Source organism: Topomyia yanbarensis, chromosome 3 (assembly GCF_030247195.1).
Source record: "Topomyia yanbarensis strain Yona2022 chromosome 3, ASM3024719v1, whole genome shotgun sequence".
NCBI classification, from domain to species: Eukaryota; Metazoa; Arthropoda; class Insecta; order Diptera; family Culicidae; genus Topomyia; species Topomyia yanbarensis.
In genome coordinates, this window is record NC_080672.1 from 148,444,791 (window position 1) to 148,464,131 (window position 19,341).

The window sequence follows — 19,341 nt, forward strand, 5'->3', positions numbered from 1 at the left end:
GTAATGTTACATCAATTTTAATATGTTTTACATCATTTGAACATCATGGTGGTACCAGTTTATATGGGAATTTGCTGTGTGGCCGCACTCTTCAACCCGTAACTCCGGAACCGGAAGTCGGATCAACTAAAAATTCAATAGCAGCTTATGGGAGCGTTATACCTTTCAGATGAAACTGAGTTTGCGAAAATCGGTTCAGCCATCTCTGAGAAAATCGTGTGAGTTTAAATGACACACACACATACACACACACAGACATTTGCCGATCTCGACGAACTGAATCGAATGGTGTATGACACTCGGCCCTCTGGGTCTTGGTTAAAAAGTCGATTTTTACAATGATTGCATAGCCTTTCTTTATATGAGAAAGGCAAAAAGGTGCGAAATCGGCAGTCCCAAAAAGTCGGTTTTTATAAAAAAAAAAAATTTCGGGATAACATAAAATCTCGACGTTTCATGCATTTTAAAGATGTTTGGCATCAAAAATACGAATTCGGTTTCTGAAATTTCATGAGGTGTCCCTCCTTTGAAAAAAAATTTCAGTTCCGGCTTATATGGGAATTTCATATGTGACCGGACGGTTTAGTCTATATTTCCGGAACCATATAAGCGATCCGTACGAAATTTTATAGGCATCTATGAGGATATTATAGCTATCATTTGGGACTAAGTTTGTGAAAATCGGCCCAACCATTTCCGGGAAACTGATGTGAGTTCGTAAATTTTGAAAGATGGCCGCTTTTCCCGGGCACTTCCGGAACCGTCTATGGTGGTCAATGTAGTCAACGAAAGTTTGGTTGGCCGTCGGTGACCTAGAACAGCAAATTTAAGTTATTTGAGAGACATTTTAGCGAAATTTTTACCTTTTTTGCTTTCATCGGAGTATCGGTTTGAATCACAATTTGCTATGTGATCGCACGCCACAACCTGTAACTCCGGAACCGGAAGTCGGATCGGGATGAAATTAAATAGCCATTTACGGGGATGCAATACCTTTCATTTGAGGTCAAGTTTAGTCGAATCTGTCTAGCCATCTCCGAGAAACCGATGTAACTGTTATTCTGAATTTAGATACTTCCGCCGGGGCTTCCGGAACCGATGATGGTGGCCAATGTGGCCAAATAGACTTTGAATGGATGTTAGTGACCTAATATTACAAATCGAAGCAGTTGTGGTCATATTTTGGAAAAATTTTCACCTTTATACATTCATTGCAGAATTTATTAAAATCGACATTTTCTGCGTGTTCGTACTCATCACCCTGTAATTCCGGAACCGGAAGTCGGATCCATTAGAAATTCAATAGCAGCCTATGAAAACGTTGCACCTTTCATTTGAAACTAAGTTTGTCAAAATCGGTTCAGCCATCTCTGAGAAAAATGAGTGACATTTTTGGTCACATACACACACACATACACACACACATACATACATACACACAAACATACACACACAGACATTTGCCGAACTCGACGAACTGAATCGAATGGTATATGTCACTCGGCCCTCCGGGCCTCCGTTAAAAAGTCGGATTTCAGAGCAATTGCAATACCTTTCTATTGAGAAAGGCAAAAAGGTGCGAAATCGGCAGTCCCAAAAAGTCGATTTTCATAAAAAAAATATTTTCGAGATAACATAAAATCTCGACGTTTCATGCATTTTAAAGATGTTTGGCATCAAAAATACGAATTCGATTTCTGAAATTTCATGAGGTCCCCCCTTTGAAAAAAAAATTGAGTTCCGGCTTATATGGGAATTTCATATGTGACCGGACGGTTTAGTCTATATTTCCGGAAACGTATAAGCGATCCGTACGAAATTTTATAGACATCTATGGGGATATTATAGCTATCATTTGGGACTAAGTTTGTGAAAATCGGCCCAGCCATTTCCGGGACACTGATGTAAGTTCGTAAATTTTGAAAGATGGCCGCTTTTCCCGGGCACTTCCGGAACCGTCTATGGTGGTCAATGTAGTCAACGAAAGTTTGGTTGGCCGTCGGTGACCTAGAACAGCAAATTTAAGTTGTTTGAGAGACTTTCATTTGAGACTAAGTTTGTCAAAATCGGTTCAGCCATCTCTGAGAAAAATGAGTGACATTTTTGGTCACATACACACACATACATACATACACACACAGACATTTGCCGAACCCGACGAACTGAATCGAATGGTATATGTCACTCGGCCCTCCGGGCCTCCGTTAAAAAGTCGGTTTTTAGAGCAATTGCAATACCTTTCTATTGAGAAAGGCAAAACATGATTTGCGGTGTTACCTGCCATTCAAAAACTACATAACCGATTTCTTTCAAACTTAGCATACATATTTTATGTTAAAAAATTACAGAATGTTATTGAAATGATATACATACTATAATATACACAAGTTTTTATCAATTCGCTTCACGCAAAGTTCTAAGAAATTCGAATAAAATGTGTTTTTTTACGCTGAAACCCTTAATACCCCCCCCCCCCCCCAGTTATGTTTACATGCGAAGATGTCGGGCCCCGTGGTGGTGGAGGAACGCTATGTGAGAAGCTGAGCTGCAAGCAACCGGGCGGGTTATAGATGGTGGATAATGCTTAGTCGCGATAGCAACTAGTTGTGATTCGCGACCCGAACCAGTAGCGGGGGCTGACTGCGGGTGTGGAAGGACGAGGTTGTGGACCCTACACGTTCTAGGCCTAAATACCACATGCCCTAAAGCTGCCCTGACAAGGCGAGCCAGCGCCGCCTTTAAATAAGCGCTTAGCCCAAATCTCTCTCCTCCCGTGATCCTTCAGCGTAACTGCAAGGTTGGCGCAGGCCTAGCTAGCCGCCCATAAAAATAGCTTGCTCAGGAAGTTCAACAAGAAATTTCGGATGGACAAAATTGGCACAGACGTACGCAATGGAAACGGACAAGAGACTGAAAACTTGGGACATGGAACTGCAGGTCGCTTAGATATCGGCACTCGCATACTTGCCGATATAGTGAAAGACCGCAAGTTCGACATTGTGGCGCTGCAGGAGGTGTATTGGAAGGGATCTACGGTGCGGATCTTTCGCGGGAACCACACCATCTACCAGAGCTGCGGCAATACATACGAGCTGGGAACAGCTTTTATGGTGGTGGGGGAGATGTAAAAGCGTGTGATCGGATGGTGGCCGGTCAGCGACAGAATGTGCAGGTTGAGAATCAAAGGCCTGTTCTTCAACGTCAGCATAATTAACGTGCATAGTGCAACAAGGACGAATTCTACGCGCTCCACGCTCCAGCTGCGCGTAGAATTCGTCCTTGTCGCACTATGCACGTTAATTATGCTGATGTTGAAGAACCGGCCTTTGATTCTCAACCTGCACATTCTGTCGCTACCCAAGACATGATGTCAAGATCGTCATCGGCGACCTTAGTGCTCAGGTTGGCCAGGAAGTGAAATACAGACCGGTAATTGGAAGGTTCAGCGCCCACCAGCAGACTAACGAGAACGGCCTAAGACTAATCGATTTCGCCACCTCCAAGAACATGGCCATAAGGAGCACTTTCTTCCAGCACCGCCTCCTGCACCGATACACCTGGAGATCACCGCAACAAACAGAGACGCAAATTGATCATGTTCTGATTGATGGACGGAACTTCTCGGACATTATCGACGTAAGGACCTATCGGGGCGCTAACATCGACTCGGACCACTATCTGGTGATGGTTAAACTGCGTCCAAAACTATTCGTAGTGAACAGTATAAGATACCGGCGCCCGCCGCGGTATAACCTGGACCGACTGACGTACGTCGCGAAAACGTACGCGCAGCATCTTGAAGCAGCGCTGCCACCGGAGGAGGAGCTCATCGATGCTTCCCTTGAGGACTGCTGGACCAGGACTAAAGCAGCCATAAGGAGCACTGCGGAGAGCGTCCTGTGATACGTACAGAGGAGTCGACGGAACGATTGGTTCGATGGTGAGTGCCAAGAAATATTGGACGAGAAGAATGCAGCACGCACAGCGATGTTGCTTCAAGCCACTCGTCAGAACGTGGAGTCTTATCGACGGAAGCAAAAACAGCAGACTCGTCTTTTGCAGGACAAAAAGCGCCGCCTGGAAGAGTCTGAGAGAGAGGAGATGGAGCACCTGTATCGTTCTCAGGAAACGCGGGCGTTCTTCAAGGAGCTTAATGACTCTCGCAACGGTTTGAAATGTGTAGAGACAAGGAAGGTGACATCTTGATGGACGAACGGGAGGTGGTCGAAAGGTGGAGGCAGGACCACAATAAACATCTGAATGGTGCGCAGGCGGACAATCGGGCGTTCGAGGAGGACGATTATGTCAGTGTCGCAGCCGACGGGGATGTACCGGTGCCCACAGATCAAGAACACCAACGCAGCTGGTAAGGATGGTCTAGGAGCGGAACTCTTCAAGGTGGGTCCGGAGAAACTGACGGAAAGCATGCACCGAATAATCGAAAGAATCTGGGACAGAGAACAGCTACCGGAGGAGTGGAAGGAAGGGGTCATCAAGATATACAAGAAAGGCAACAAATTGGACTGGGAAAACTACAGTGCGATCACAGTGACAAATGCCGCTTACAAAGATTCTGTTCCGGCGCCTATCACCGCTGGTAAATGGATTTGTCGGGCGTTATCAGGCCGGTTTCATCAACGGCAGATCAACAAACGACCAAATCTTTACTATACAGCATTTCTTTCAAAAATGCCGTAAATACCAGGTCCCGACACATCACCTGTTCATCGATTTTAAAGCCGCATATGACACGGTGGACCGTGTAGAGCTATGGAAAATGATGGACGAGAACGGCTTCCCTGGGAAGCTGACAAGATTGATTAAGGCTACGATGGATGGTGTAAGGTGTTGTGTCAAAATTTCGGGCGGCCTCTCGGGTCCGTTTGAAACACGCAGGAGACTAAGACAAGGCGATGGGTTGTCCTGCCTGCTGTTCAATATAGCGCTGGAAGGTGTAATGCGAAGAGCGGGGTTCAACATGCGGGGCACGATTTTCACGAGGTCCGGACAGTTCGTGTGCTTCGCTGACGACGTGGACATAATCGGTAGAAACAAGGAGGCGGTAGTAGATCTGTATACCCGACTGAAGCGCGAAGCAGCACGAGTAGGACTGAAGATAAATGTGTCTAAGACGAAGAACGTGCTGGCTGGCGGAACCGATCGCGATAGATAACGTTTGGGCAGTAGTGTTACGATCGACGGCGACGAGTTCGAGGTGGTTGACGAGTTCATCTATCTAGGCTCATTGGTGACTGCGGACAATAACACCAGCCGGGAGATCAGAAGGCGTATTATCTCTGGAAGTCGTGCTTACTATGGGCTCCACAAAACATTGAGATCCAGGAAGCTTCACCACCGCACGAAATGCGCCATGTAAAACACACTGATTAGACCGGTGGTTCTCTACTGGCACGAAACGTGGACAATGCTCGAGGAGGATCTGCAAGCACTCGAAGTATTCGAAAGAAGGGTGCTGAGAACGATCTTCGGTGGTGTACAGGGGAATGGCGTGTGGTGGAGAAGGATGAACCACGAACTTGCGCGACTCTATGGTGAGCCAAGTATCCGGAAAGAAGCTCAAGCTGGAAGGGTACGGTGGGCGGGGCATGTTGTGAGGATGCCGGACAACAACCCCACCAAGTTGGTTTTCACATCCAACCCGACATGTACAAGATGGAGAGGAGCGCAGCGTTCCAGGTGGCTGGACCAAGCGGAGCAGAACCTGGCGAGTATCGGGCACCTGAGAGGTTGGAGACAAGCAGAAACTGACCGAGTGACGTGGCGGAATATTGTGGAACATTAAATCATGTTTATATGATGTATAATCAGGGAATATATAATATATGCGAAGATGTCAGTAGCGATTTTACCGTCTACTTACGTGCTATATACCTGCCCGGCAGACTCTTATGGAAATTCATAATTTTCTTAGCCGCAAAAGAAACAGGAAAACAAAGTAATTTTAACTTTACCCTACAATATTACCCTGGATAAGAAATTCAAAGAAAAATGAAGGTGGTTTACTGCTTATTATTTAATTGGCAGGAAATCATCCCGTGATTCTGACGATAAGTTGAAAAATGAGACCACCGCACAGTGGTCGGAAACGCCAAAAACGTGAACTTAATTCACTAGAGGCCAAACCATCGAATATATTCACAGGGTGGCTTTGGATAAATTGGTCGTATGAATATTCCCCACAATCTGAGAACAATTGAAATTAGGCATGGCTTACTATGATCGAACTAAAAAAGTAACTTTTTATACTGATGAGGTAGAAAGTTGGTGTCTTCGACAATGTTTTAGAAATGCTCATAGTGAAGAATTTTGTTGAAAAACTTGAGCTTGTAGGACTAAAGGTTATCGATTTAGAGGGCGTTTTCTATGGCAACCCCCTAGTTTTTTTTTAATATAACTTTTTGCGTTGTGACTATGTTCAAAACAAATGTGTAGATATCAAAACTACACAATATTGTTGAAGACTGTATGTAAAAATACTCATTTGTTTCAAAGTTATTGAAGATTTTTACATTTTTATGCCAACTTCAACTACGTATAAGAAAGAAAGGTGCAAACCAAAATGCACGAACAGGCACTTTTTTCACTATCTAAACTATGCACAATAAAGCTAAGAAGGTTTAGTGCGTGGCACTCTAAAACCCTATAAATAGGGTAAGCTTACTTTGTCATGTTTTTTGACCTTTTCCATTAAAAATCAGAATTTTTTTTAATTTTTTTGCCCCAATTTTTGAAATTCTTGGTTTGATATTGAATTACAGGTATTATTTTCACTTATACCTGAATATTTCACATTTTATAAACGTGGGAACAAAAATGTGAAGTTTTTAATGTCATTGGAGATCCCAAACTAATATATACTCAAATAGACATGTCATAATGAATTTGATGCTTACAAAAGAATGTCATACAATTAATTACAAAATTTTTCGGAAAAAATCGAAAAAAAAATTGTTTGCTGATTTTTGTATCGAAAAAGAAAACCTATTTTAATCCACCTAGCGGTGCAATTGTGCCTTTCTCAATCATGAATCACGAGAATGTGTGCGTTGTTTATATTCATTAAAAGCTTTTAAATGCATATATTACATTTTATTACTATACATCACATGACAACTATATACAGGAAAATAAATCATTATTCGAGTTCTAAAATTTTGAAAAAGAAAAAACAGCCACGGTAATATTGAACTAAAAAAAGGTGCAAAATCGGCAAAGTCCCAAAAAGTCGATTTTTATAAAAAAAATTTTTCGAGATAACAAAAAATCTCGACGTTTCATGCATTTTAAAGATGTTTGGCATCAAAAATACGAATTCGATTTCTGAAATTTCATGAGGTCCCCCCTTTGAAAAAAAAAATTGAGTTCCGGCTTATATGGGAATTTCATTTGTGACCGGACGGTTTAGTCTATATTTCCGGAACCATATAAGCGATCCGTACGAAATTTTATAGACATCTATGGGGATATTATAGCTATCATTTGGGACTAAGTTTGTGAAAATCGGCCCAACCATTTCCGGGAAACTGATGTGAGTTCGTAAATTTTGAAAGATGGCCGCTTTTCCCGGGCACTTCCGGAACCGTTTATGGTGGTCAATGTAGTCAACGAAAGTTTGGTTGGCCGTCGGTGACCTAGAACTGCAAATTTAAGTTGTTTGAGAGACATTTTAGCGAAATTTTTACCTTTTTTGCTTTCATCGGAGTATCGGTTTGAATCACAATTTGCTATGTGATCGCACGCCACAACCTGTAACTCCGGAACCGGAAGTCGTATCGGGATGAAATTAAATAGCCATTTACGGGGACGCAATACCTTTCATTTGAGGCCAAGTTTAGTCGAATCGGTCTAGCCATCTCCGAGAAACCGATGTGACTGTTATTCTGAATTTAGATACTTCCGCCGGGGCTTCCGGAACCGAGGATGGTGGCCAATGTGGCCAAATAGACTTTGAATGGATGTTAGTGACCTAATACTACAAATCGAAGCAGTTGTGGTCGTATTTTGGAAAAATTTTCACCTTTATACATTCATTGCAGAATTTATTAAAATCGACATTTTCTGCGTGTTCGTACTTATCACCCTGTAAATCCGGAACCGGAAGTCGGATCCATTAGAAATTCAATAGCAGCCTATGGGAACGTTGCACCTTTCATTTGAGACTAAGTTTGTCAAAATCGGTTCAGCCATCTCTGAGAAAAATGAGTGACATTTTTGGTCACATACACACACATACATACATACACACATACATACACACACACACACAGACATTTGCCGAACTCAACGAACTGAATTGAATGGTATATGTCACTCGGCCCTCCGGGCCTCCGTTAAAAAGTCGGTTTTCAGAGCAATTGCAATACCTTTCTATTGAGAAAGGCAAAAAGGTGCAAAATCGGCAAAGTCCCAAAAAGTCGATTTTTATAAAAAAAAATTTTTCGAGATGACATAAAATCTCGACGTTTCATGCATTTTAAAGATGTTTGACATCAAAAATACGAATTCGATTTCTGAAATTTCATGAGGTCCCCCCTTTGAAAAAAAAAATGAGTTCCGGCTTATATGGGAATTTCATATGTGACCGGACGGTTTAGTCTATATTTCCGGAACCATATAAGCGATCCGTACGAAATTTTATAGACATCTATGGGGATATTATAGCTATCATTTGGGACTAAGTTTGTGAAAATCGGCCCAACCATTTCCGGGAAACTGATGTGAGTTCGTAAATTTTGAAAGATGGCCGCTTTTCCCGGGCACTTCCGGAACCGTTTATGGTGGTCAATGTAGTCAACGAAAGTTTGGTTGGCCGTCGGTGACCTAGAACAGCAAATTTAAGTTGTTTGAGAGACATTTTAGCGAAATTTTTACCTTTTTTGCTTTCATCGGAGTATCGGTTTGAATCACAATTTGCTATGTGATCGCACGCCACAACCTGTAACTCCGGAACCGGAAGTCGTATCGGGATGAAATTAAATAGCCATTTACGGGGACGCAATACCTTTCATTTGAGGCCAAGTTTAGTCGAATCGGTCTAGCCATCTCCGAGAAACCGATGTGACTGTTATTCTGAATTTAGATACTTCCGCCGGGGCTTCCGGAACCGAGGATGGTGGCCAATGTGGCCAAATAGACTTTGAATGGATGTTATTGACCTAATACTACAAATCGAAGCAGTTGTGGTCATATTTTGGAAAAATTTTCACCTTTATGCATTCATTGCAGAATTTATTAAAATCGACATTTTCTGCGTGTTCGTACTTATCACCCTGTAAATCCGGAACCGGAAGTCGGATCCATTAGAAATTCAATAGCAGCCTATGGGAACGTTGCACCTTTCATTTGAGACTAAGTTTGTCAAAATCGGTTCAGCCATCTCTGAGAAAAATGAGTGACATTTTTGGTCACATACACACACACACACACATACATACACACATACATACACACACAGACATTTGCCGAACTCGACGAACTGAATCGAATGGTATATGTCACTCGGCCCTCCGGGCCTCCGTTAAAAAGTCGGTTTTCAGAGCAATTGCAATACCTTTCTATTGAGAAAGGCAAAAACATGATACAGTAATGGCGTTTTCGTTTTTTCTTGGTGCTACACCGGTGTAGTGCAAAGAAAGAGATAGACTGATTACACCCAAGTTTGAATGAGTGTAGCACCGACTACACCGGTGTAGTGCACTGTCAAAAACGAAATTGCCATAAGCTTACCATATTCATAGGGTTCTAGAGTGCCATGCACCAAACCTTCTTAGCTTTATTGTGCATAGTTTAGACAGTTATAAAAGTGCCTGTTCGTGCATTTTGGTTTGCACATTTCTTTCTTATACGTAGTTGAAGTTGGTATAAAAATGTAAAAATCTGCAATAACTTTGAAACAAATGAGTATTTTTACATACAGTCTTCAACAATATTGTTGGTTGGACTAACGTTGGACGACGTCCAAATAAGTGTTCATCAGACGGTCATCATTGGACCCGTGTTGAACGATTTTGAAACAAGTTTATGGGCTTCTGATTACTTAAAAACTGGCATGATGGCAGCTAGCACCCAGTTAAACCCAATCCGCAGTGGTCCTCCCATAGGCCAATAATACAAAAAAAATATTTCGGCGAAGGTGTGTTTTTATATTGCGATTACATCGTTCTGCAGGTATATTTTATAGTTCCATAATTAATTTCGTCAATACTGAATTTGTTTTCTTAGTATATAGAAGAATGCATGAGGTGGCTCGTTATTTACCGATAATGTAAATAATATCGATAATCGATCGCTCGTCAGAAAAATGTTTTTGTCGATCTGTAATTTTTAATATTCAATTTTTAACCTAACCTAAAAATTTTCAATAAAACTTTAACTAACTTTGTCCCTCGATATCCTTTTCGAACTTCTTTTCAAAATGGTCGTCAGACGTTCCACTTCCACTTAAACTAGGCTTCACCTGCGCATCTCTGCGCCCAGAATGCCTAGAAAATCTAAGATGTTGTATATAGCTTCTTTGTTATTTTCCCAAAATTTCTTATCGATCGAATCATTAGAACTTGAGTTATATCGATTTATTTGACGCTACTCTTTGAAACACATACACTACGGAATATTCGATGTACGAGGCAAATGTCTCACTCCACTTCGTATTACAACTACGTTCTCAAGTACAAGTAGTATTTCTCCATTTTAAAATAGCTGGTACTCGGAGTTTTTTTTATTATGGGATAATTTTTATTGTAGGAAAACACATTGTTTGTTCACGAAAACCATCATTTTAAACGAAAAAATACACGATTTATTTAAAATTCGAGATATTATGCTCACCGAAGACGATATCATAATATTTGCGTTCAGGTGCAGAAGCTACAATTTAGAGAACTTTCAATGAATAACTATTCATTTTTTTACCAGCGCAGCACAACTTGTACTATTCGATACTAAAAAAAATTTGGAGCAACAAAAAAAGTAAATGTGAATCTTAATGTAATAAGAAAAGCCGTATTACACTGTTAGGTTGATATGACTGATTTTTTATTGCGAAATTTGAATTCTGCGACCCAAATTTACTATAGAAATGCAGTTTTGTATCAAAATTTGCATTAAATATATTTATGACCGCCTCTCTTAAGGAATGGAACCACTGTGCAATCCGGAACCGGTTCGAAATTCTGAACGGAGTCAGCGTAGATTTCACTCCAAACGCAGCAACCGTTTTCAATCGTTTTCGGAATCGGTTATTGCATTTGAGCTGAAATCCATAATGACTCCATTCAGAATTCTGAATCAAATTTCAATTCGACCGGACATAAGCTTAGTATGGATTTCTCCCTATAATTTCCTTCAGAAATCGAGTATCATGAAATGTATTTGCCGGGCGGTGGCAACTATATTGCCACCTTTTCAAAATAGTTTTTATTACAAAATAAATGTAAATATATTCTAAACTAAGTGAAGGAACCGTGTTTTCATTAATATAACATTTATTACTTGTCCTGAACTCTGGGCGTTATAAAGGGTTATATCATCCAGCTCGTAGGAAGATGTACCTTTTACGTGACAATTTTTGCGGGTATGTATTATGGTCCTCGTTTAGCATTATAGCAGACCCAGTGCAGTTTTTAGTTCAGTTATGCCACCGAACGAGTTGACATATAAATAATCTGCCCATTTTACATACCCACACTACTACAGAGTATCGCAAGGCGCACACATATGCGAGAACTGTAATTTTTCCGGTCTCGGATGTCTGATTTTTGCAAATAATCGATTGGGGTGCGCGCAGCGTAGTTGGTAAATCGAGCCTTGTACGCAGCGCACCTGGGTTCAAGTCCCGACCCCATAGGGTTAGAAAATAAGAGATTTTTCTAACCCGAAGAGGTGAATGACCTTAAGGTTAAAACCTCTATAATAAAAATAAGAAAAAATAATCGATTATCCGTTAATCAAGTATTTTCGAGAGCTTGATTAATTGATTCGATTAATCGACCGAGATAATCGAAGATTGGCTGCTTTTTTCGTTTGCGAATTTCGCGCCTTCTCTGTGCCACCTTAAGATCAATAATCGATGAGGTAGGAAATCTTAGTTTGTCAACCAAAAGAAAAAGGTCGCTGGGTACATTTTGAAATTTGGAGAGTGCTTATCTTTTGTTCTGCGATTTTCATATTTAACGTTAAAACACCCTTCGTGTATTATGTTGGCGATTAATTGATATCAACTAATCGATTGGCTCTATTATACCAAAAACTTAAATTCGACTCTTGATTTTTTCGATTATTTTGGAGATTATTCGATTATTTGCATTTTGCATCGAGTAAAAAAAGACATCACCAACAGTCGTCTACCTTTTCCATATTCTAGGAATTCCGTATTTAGCCTCGATTACATTAACGTACATCATGCAGTCTACTGCATGTGAGACTTCAGCTAACTGGATGGCTCTCCACGTTTGACTGTTAGAATTTCGTTTCTACGTGCGATGCATTCATATAGGGATGAATCAACAGAATTAATCAAGACCGTCCGTTTTGCCCCACCAATACAGATATTTTTAAACGTTTGTATTTATTCACGCATAAATCAACTTACCTGTTATTTTCCACGAAGATGTCACTTAAGAGTTACTCTATCCAAAGGAAAAAATTCGCAAAAAAAATGATTTTTTATCGATAAACCTTACAATCGGAGACTTAAAAATTACATCCGTAAGAAACTGCACTACTGATTATCAATATTTGCTTCAATTGTACACGTTTAATAGTATACAAGGCCTACTAAGTGTTTCATAATTCATGGTTACCCATAATGATAGGGTACACATACAATACAATTGAGGTTTACCATGTGTCCGTCTTACCCCACCTGTCTGTCTTACCCACAGTTCCCCTACAACACACTGCGAACATTCCACCGTTTTGGATCGATCTTGTCTCTACCGATTCGCCTCAATGTGACATTGTATACCCGGTCTTACTGTCGCACCGAGGGAACAGCTGCACAGGTGCTTCAAATCGTTCATCCGATTTGTGTTCAAGATGAGAAGGTACGACACCTACAGGATAACTATCGCCAACGGATATAATGCTTTCTGTACAAAGCTTGGAACATGCAGTTTCCGGAATATATCCGGTAGCAACTACAGCGGAAGCAAATACAACGGTCTATGAAATACCTAGTACCGAACCACAGAATGAGTAAGAAAAAGAACATCCTACCTCCGGACGTCAAAAGCAAGCCATCATTCGCCTCATTCAAGCAATCACTTAGGAAAAACTGATCGGCTCAGACTAGATTAGGGCGTAATTGAAATTTAATTTTCCTCTGTAATCTAACAGTTTCTCTTCCTTGACATGATATAAAATGTAACTAACAGGCCGTCGTATAATAAATTATAATTGTGATGAAGAATTCAGTTCATTTGTGACGTCACCGTATTCAATCGACATTTACTTACCTCGGCAAGCGAAGAATTGCCGTTCTTGTTCATAGAACTAGATTTGGCTTTCAACTTCAAGCGTCCTATATTCATTTTAGTAGTTATTTTTAGTGTCTTGATCTTTCAGAGTTGGCACTATTATTTGTACCTTATCATAACTTGCAAAAATGGCAAAAATACGTATTTATTCAGAAAAGACAAATCCAACACTTTCTCTGCTGAAGAAACAATATATTATATGCGTCCCAGAAAAAAATAGCAGTTATATTTGTTTTGGTCCCGAAAGCGGGCTCCTGTTATTGGCTCGAATCAAATCTCGTCGAAATGTTATTTGACAATTGGATCAGGACCAGAGATGCCAGATACTTTGGGCCCATATTATTGGCTCGAATCAAAACTCGTCGAAATTAGGTTTTACACCAACCGACGCAACCCCACAAAAAGAGCCGGATGAACTTCGTTTGACAATTCTCGGTGGTTTGTTTGCATGAAAGTTACGTGTGTTGAATGTAATAGATGAGCACCCGTTGCACTCGCACTCACGCAACTGACAAGGTAAACAAACCACCGAGAATTGTCAAACATGAACTTTATTCACTATGAGTTCATTCGTGTCGTCATCTTGTAGAACTCAATGTCAATTGACGATAGGTTCATCCAGAGTGTTCATTTGTGCTTACATTTTGCTAGCGTTGCCAATTTTATTTTGTGTCCACCACCCTTTTGCGCATGCTGTCCGATTTCGCTACCGCTCAGTTGGAGTTAAACTTGGGATAGCCCCTATGTTTGAGTAAGCCGGGCAAACGAGTGGATCACAGGTTCGCTTGCTTCCGACGACGGGTTGGTGGTCACCTCGCCCGGCGGATCCTCAGCGGCTTTGCGCCACTTCGGTTTCTAGGCCTCGGTTATGCGGCTAAGTCGCATCGAAATGGTACTCCTTAAACATTCTAACTAGAATCGGTTGTGTTACCGGAGCCGGAATACGAATTAGAACCAGCCAGCATTACGGCTGAGCTTAACTGGGAAGTTTAGTAAAATTTAATCTGGAAATAAAAATTTTCTGGCAACGCTCCAGCACCCCGTTGAATTCTAACGATTTCCCACCTGGGCACCAGGTTGACAATATGAAATGAACTTTGTTTACTTTCGACAAGTTTTGATTCGAGCCAATAACATCCAGCCAAATGAACACTCCGGATGAACCTATCGTCAATTGACATTTCGACGAGTTTTGATTCGAGCCAATAATATGGGCCCTTCGTCAATTGACATTTGGACGAGTTTTTATTCAAGCCAATAATAGGGGCTCGCGTCTACCGTGTTCTCAAATTTTACAGTAATAATCGTTTTCTCTAACATGACAAGGCCCGGTGAAAATGGGTAAGTTTTGTGCGAAATTTATTTTTTGTATACATTGATATGTATGTTTGTTTTTCAATTAATATCTACACAAAAAAAGAAATCGACGACGATCCCGCAGCAGGTCGCACGAGCAAGACAGGAAAAAGAGACGTTCTCGAAGTCGTGACCGGGATCGTGATCGAGATCGTGCTAAAACTTCTTTCCGTTTCAAGGACTTCGCTCGGCGGGATCGTGATAGGGATCGCGAGCGCGAACGGGAACAGAGAGACCGGGAACGGGATAAAGAACTAGAGAAGGAGCGTAATCGGGAAGCAGAAAGAAAGCGAGAACGAGAGAAGGAAAGGGAAAAGCTAAGAGAGCATGCCACAAAATAGTATGTATTGCGTTGGTTTTTTAAATTTTAATTAATTTAATGCAGCGGTTTTTCACTTTTGGGCAGAGGTGTTAATGGAACATTCCCAGTTTTTTTGCACTTCTGCCCGAAAGCTCAAAACCAGTGCACAGAACTATCCCGATGCACATCAATCGAAAAGTCCATAAGGTAACTTATTGTGTTCCAGTGCGCAAAGTGTTAGCAGTAGCAGCGGCTTTCGACAATCTAAGTTCGACCAAAAACCACCAGGATTTGCTGATAAAGATGTTGCAAAGAAGCCACCGAAGGAAGAATCAAAAGATAAGGAGGATACATTCGATTTATCAGTTCCAATGGATAAGGAAGAGGAACAACGAAGATTAGAGCAGGAAATGACTAGGCGTAGGGAAAGAATTGAACGTTGGCGTGCAGAGAGAAAACGAAAAGAGATTGAGATAAGAAAGCCGCCAATTTCGAATACTGTCGATATACCAAAAAAGTGGAGCTTGGAAGATGACGAAGAAGATGACGAGGATGATGAAAAAGATAAGACAGGAAAGGATAACGATGGGGAGGATGATGTTGATCCTTTGGATGCTTTCATGAAAGAAGTAAACGATGAAGTGCGAAAAGTCAATAAACTTCCAAATGCGGTTTCTCAAACAGATGGCAAAGCTTCTTCAAATTCTGGTGTAACTATTATTACTGGGATAGCAAAGAAAAACGTAGAAACCGTGAAAAAAGGAGAATTGATTGAACAGAATCAAGATGGACTTGAATATTCGTCCGAAGAAGAGCAGGAAGATATTAAGGATACTGCAGCCAATTTGGCTAACAAACAGAAGAAGGAGTTGGCAAAAATTGACCATTCTGGAATTAATTATTTACCGTTCCGAAAGGCGTTTTACGTTGAAGTTCCGGAAATAGCAAAAATGAAACAAACGGAGGTTGACGCGTACAAAACAGAGTTAGAAGGCATTAGTGTCAAAGGAAAAGGCTGTCCTAAACCAATCAGAACGTGGGCTCATTGTGGTGTTTCTAAGAAAGAATTTGATGTTCTTCGTAAGTTGGGTTTTGAAAAACCGACGCCTATTCAGTGTCAGGCAATTCCTGCAATAATGTCCGGACGAGACCTAATCGGCATTGCCAAAACTGGAAGTGGCAAAACGTTGGCATTTATTCTTCCAATGTTCAGGCATATTTTAGATCAGCCACCGCTGGAAGACGGGGAAGGTCCGATGGCTATCATAATGTCACCGACCCGTGAGCTTTGTATGCAAATCGGGAAAGATATTAGAAAGTTTGCCAAATCTTTGAACGTGCGTGCAGTTTGTGTCTACGGTGGAACAGGTATTTCGGAACAGATTGCAGAATTAAAAAGAGGGGCAGAAATTATTGTATGTACTCCAGGTCGGATGATTGACATGCTAGCTGCTAATTCTGGTCGCGTTACTAATCTGCGTCGAGTAACCTATGTAGTGCTAGATGAAGCAGACCGTATGTTTGATATGGGTTTTGAACCACAAGTTATGCGAATCATTGACAATATTAGGCCAGATAGGCAAACAGTCATGTTTAGTGCCACTTTTCCCAGGCAAATGGAAGCTCTTGCTAGACGTATTTTAATGAAACCTATCGAAATTCAGGTTGGAGGACGATCGGTGGTCTGCAAAGAGGTTGAACAGCATGTGGTAGTTTTGGAGGACGACGCAAAATTTTTTAAACTGTTAGAATTATTGGGGTTGTACCAGGAACTTGGAAGCATTATTGTGTTTGTGGATAAGCAGGAAAATGCTGACATTCTGCTGAAGGATCTAATGAAGGCTTCCTATCCTTGTATGAGTTTGCATGGTGGCATCGACCAGTTCGATCGAGATTCAACGATCATCGATTTCAAACAAGGTCGCGTTAAGTTACTTATCGCTACATCCGTTGCTGCTCGGGGATTGGATGTAAAACAGCTAATACTGGTTGTAAACTACGACTGTCCAAATCACTATGAAGATTACGTTCATAGGTATAATTTGCATCAATCATTTTTGCTGTTCAAATCGCATTATATTTTTTGCAGATGTGGTCGAACAGGTCGAGCTGGAAACAAAGGTTTTGCATGGACTTTCCTCACCCATGAGCAGGGCCGTTACTCTGGAGATATCATTAGGGCTTTGGAGTTGTCTGGTGGAACTGTGCCTGATGATCTCCGCAGTTTGTGGGAAACGTATAAAACAACCCAAGAAGCGGAAGGCAAGAAGGTGCACACTGGTGGTGGTTTCAGCGGAAAGGGTTTTAAATTTGATGAGCAAGAGGCAGCCGCTGTCAACGAACGTAAAAAGGCTCAAAAAGCCGCTCTTGGGCTGCAAGACTCTGACGATGACGACGATCTCGAGCAAGATATAGATCAGCATATCGAAAGTATGTTTGCAACTAAACGAATTGTGAAAGAGGTGGAAGCTCCTGTCATTCAAACGCAAGCAGTTACGATTCCTGTACCAGCGAATCCCAACTCAGACAAATTAGAACTAGCCAAACGGCTTGCATCTCGTATTAATCTTCAGAAAAATCTGGGCTTTGAAGCTAAGGGGGCCACACAACAGGTGGCAGAAGCTATTTTCAAAGGAGGAAGTACACAACAGCTTATTACGGCGAAAACAGTGGCCGAACAGCTGGCTGCAAAGCTCAATAATAAACTTAACTACCAGCCAAAAGACGAAGATGAAATACCTGTGGAATCGAACGAGACTGTTTTTCGGAAGTACGAAGAAGAATTGGAAATTAACGACTTTCCTCAGCAGGCTCGGTGGAAAGTTACTTCCAAAGTAGGTCTAGTTTTTTTTAGTGCACGGCAAAAATCATACAATTATCTTTTCAGGAAGCTCTTGCTCAAATTTCTGAATATTCCGAGGCAGGTCTTACGGTTCGTGGTACTTATGTCCCGACGGGTAAAACACCACCAGAAGGCGAACGTAAACTGTATTTGGCCATTGAAAGTTGTTCTGAATTGGCGGTAACAAAGGCCAAGCGCGAAATAACACGGCTCATAAAGGAAGAACTATTGAAGTTGCAAGCTTCTTCTCATCATGTTATCAACAAATCGCGGTACAAGGTGCTCTAGTTAATATGAGCATATGTCGGTTCAACGTTTAGTAGAATGCTGAAACTTTGAATCTATCTTCGAAACTATTAGAAATACCATAATACAGGAAGGACGTTTAATTTTTTTCCTGTCATTTATTTTTTCTTTTAATCCGAGATCGCCAATAACTTCCGGTGGGTGAATGGAGAACTAGTTATGTAAGGCATGCAAGCTAGGCTCGATGGAACTATCCAAGTCAGTCTTGGATCACATACATCAGATGTTGCTTACAGCTCAACACCTATTCGACAGTTTTCACGCCGCCATCCGCGTTGGGGCTTGGTAAGGCCAAACTGGTTTCAAAGAGGGTCAATTGAGGTTGTCTGACGTATTGATGGTCACATCATTAGCGTTTCTGCATTATAATCGGCATAAGCCTTTGTTGATTAGGGACCATTCATATACCACGTGGACTAAAAACATTTCGTTTTTGACCCCTTCTTCCCCCTGCGTGGACAATTCATGTACCTCTACCTCCCTCCCAACAATGTCCACGAGAACTTTCCCGATGTTTTTGTCAAGAAATATAATAAAATGGGTTTCCAATTTCAGTTATTCGTATTGTGTTGGACTGTTTTGATACTGGCTATAACCCGAAAAATTGAATAAAAACATAGTTCAAACTTTGTAGGTTTTCTTAGACATTACATCAAAAATTGTATGCCTAAAAGTCACTTTTTTCCATTCACGACAATAACACAAAATTTAAGTAAACTATGAACTTCAATTGGCTCATGTAAAATCGACATGATTTAAAATAGTTTTTGAGAACGACATAGAAGATTGACTCAAGTGTTTCTGGGAGCAACATTTTGCTCTGTGTAGATTTTAACTGATTTGATGGCATGCACATGCGATGCTATTAGAAGCTCTTCAAGTGTGGCACAGTTTTTGGGATGATTTGAAGGAAAACATCAAGCGCTTATGATGCTAATGGTTTATTGAATTTTGCATCACAACCTTATTAAGAAAAAATATAAGTATGAGTCCACGTGGACTATTTCTATACCCTCCCCTAGGTTGAGGAGTTTGACGGT

The 19,341-nt window shown here is 41.1% G+C and overlaps 2 protein-coding genes across 6 annotated transcripts in view; one reads left to right on the forward strand and one right to left on the reverse strand.

The window, feature by feature from the left end:
* LOC131690945 (pericentrin) overlaps window positions 1–13,730 on the reverse strand; it is a 141,117-nt gene extending 127,387 nt beyond the window's left edge. For 3 of the 5 annotated variants that reach the window (XM_058977035.1, XM_058977034.1, XM_058977033.1), the window contains exon 1: window positions 13,476–13,730. In XM_058977035.1, coding sequence (XP_058833018.1) covers window positions 13,476–13,550 — 75 coding nt within the window. In that variant the 5' untranslated portion in view covers window positions 13,551–13,730. Of the gene's footprint in view, window positions 1–13,236; window positions 13,386–13,475 lie in introns of those variants that run through there. The other 2 variants (XM_058977037.1, XM_058977036.1) reach the window with 2 other exon arrangements.
* A 973-nt stretch (window positions 13,731–14,703) lies between these two features.
* Window positions 14,704–18,398, forward strand: LOC131689205 (probable ATP-dependent RNA helicase DDX46). The gene is made up of 5 exons (XM_058974134.1): window positions 14,704–14,837; window positions 14,917–15,192; window positions 15,380–17,188; window positions 17,243–17,987; window positions 18,041–18,398. Exons 1-5 carry the CDS (start codon window positions 14,815–14,817, stop codon window positions 18,281–18,283), a joined length of 3,096 nt encoding a protein of 1,031 aa, XP_058830117.1. The 5' UTR covers window positions 14,704–14,814; the 3' UTR covers window positions 18,284–18,398.
* The last annotated feature ends 943 nt before the right edge of the window (window positions 18,399–19,341 follow it).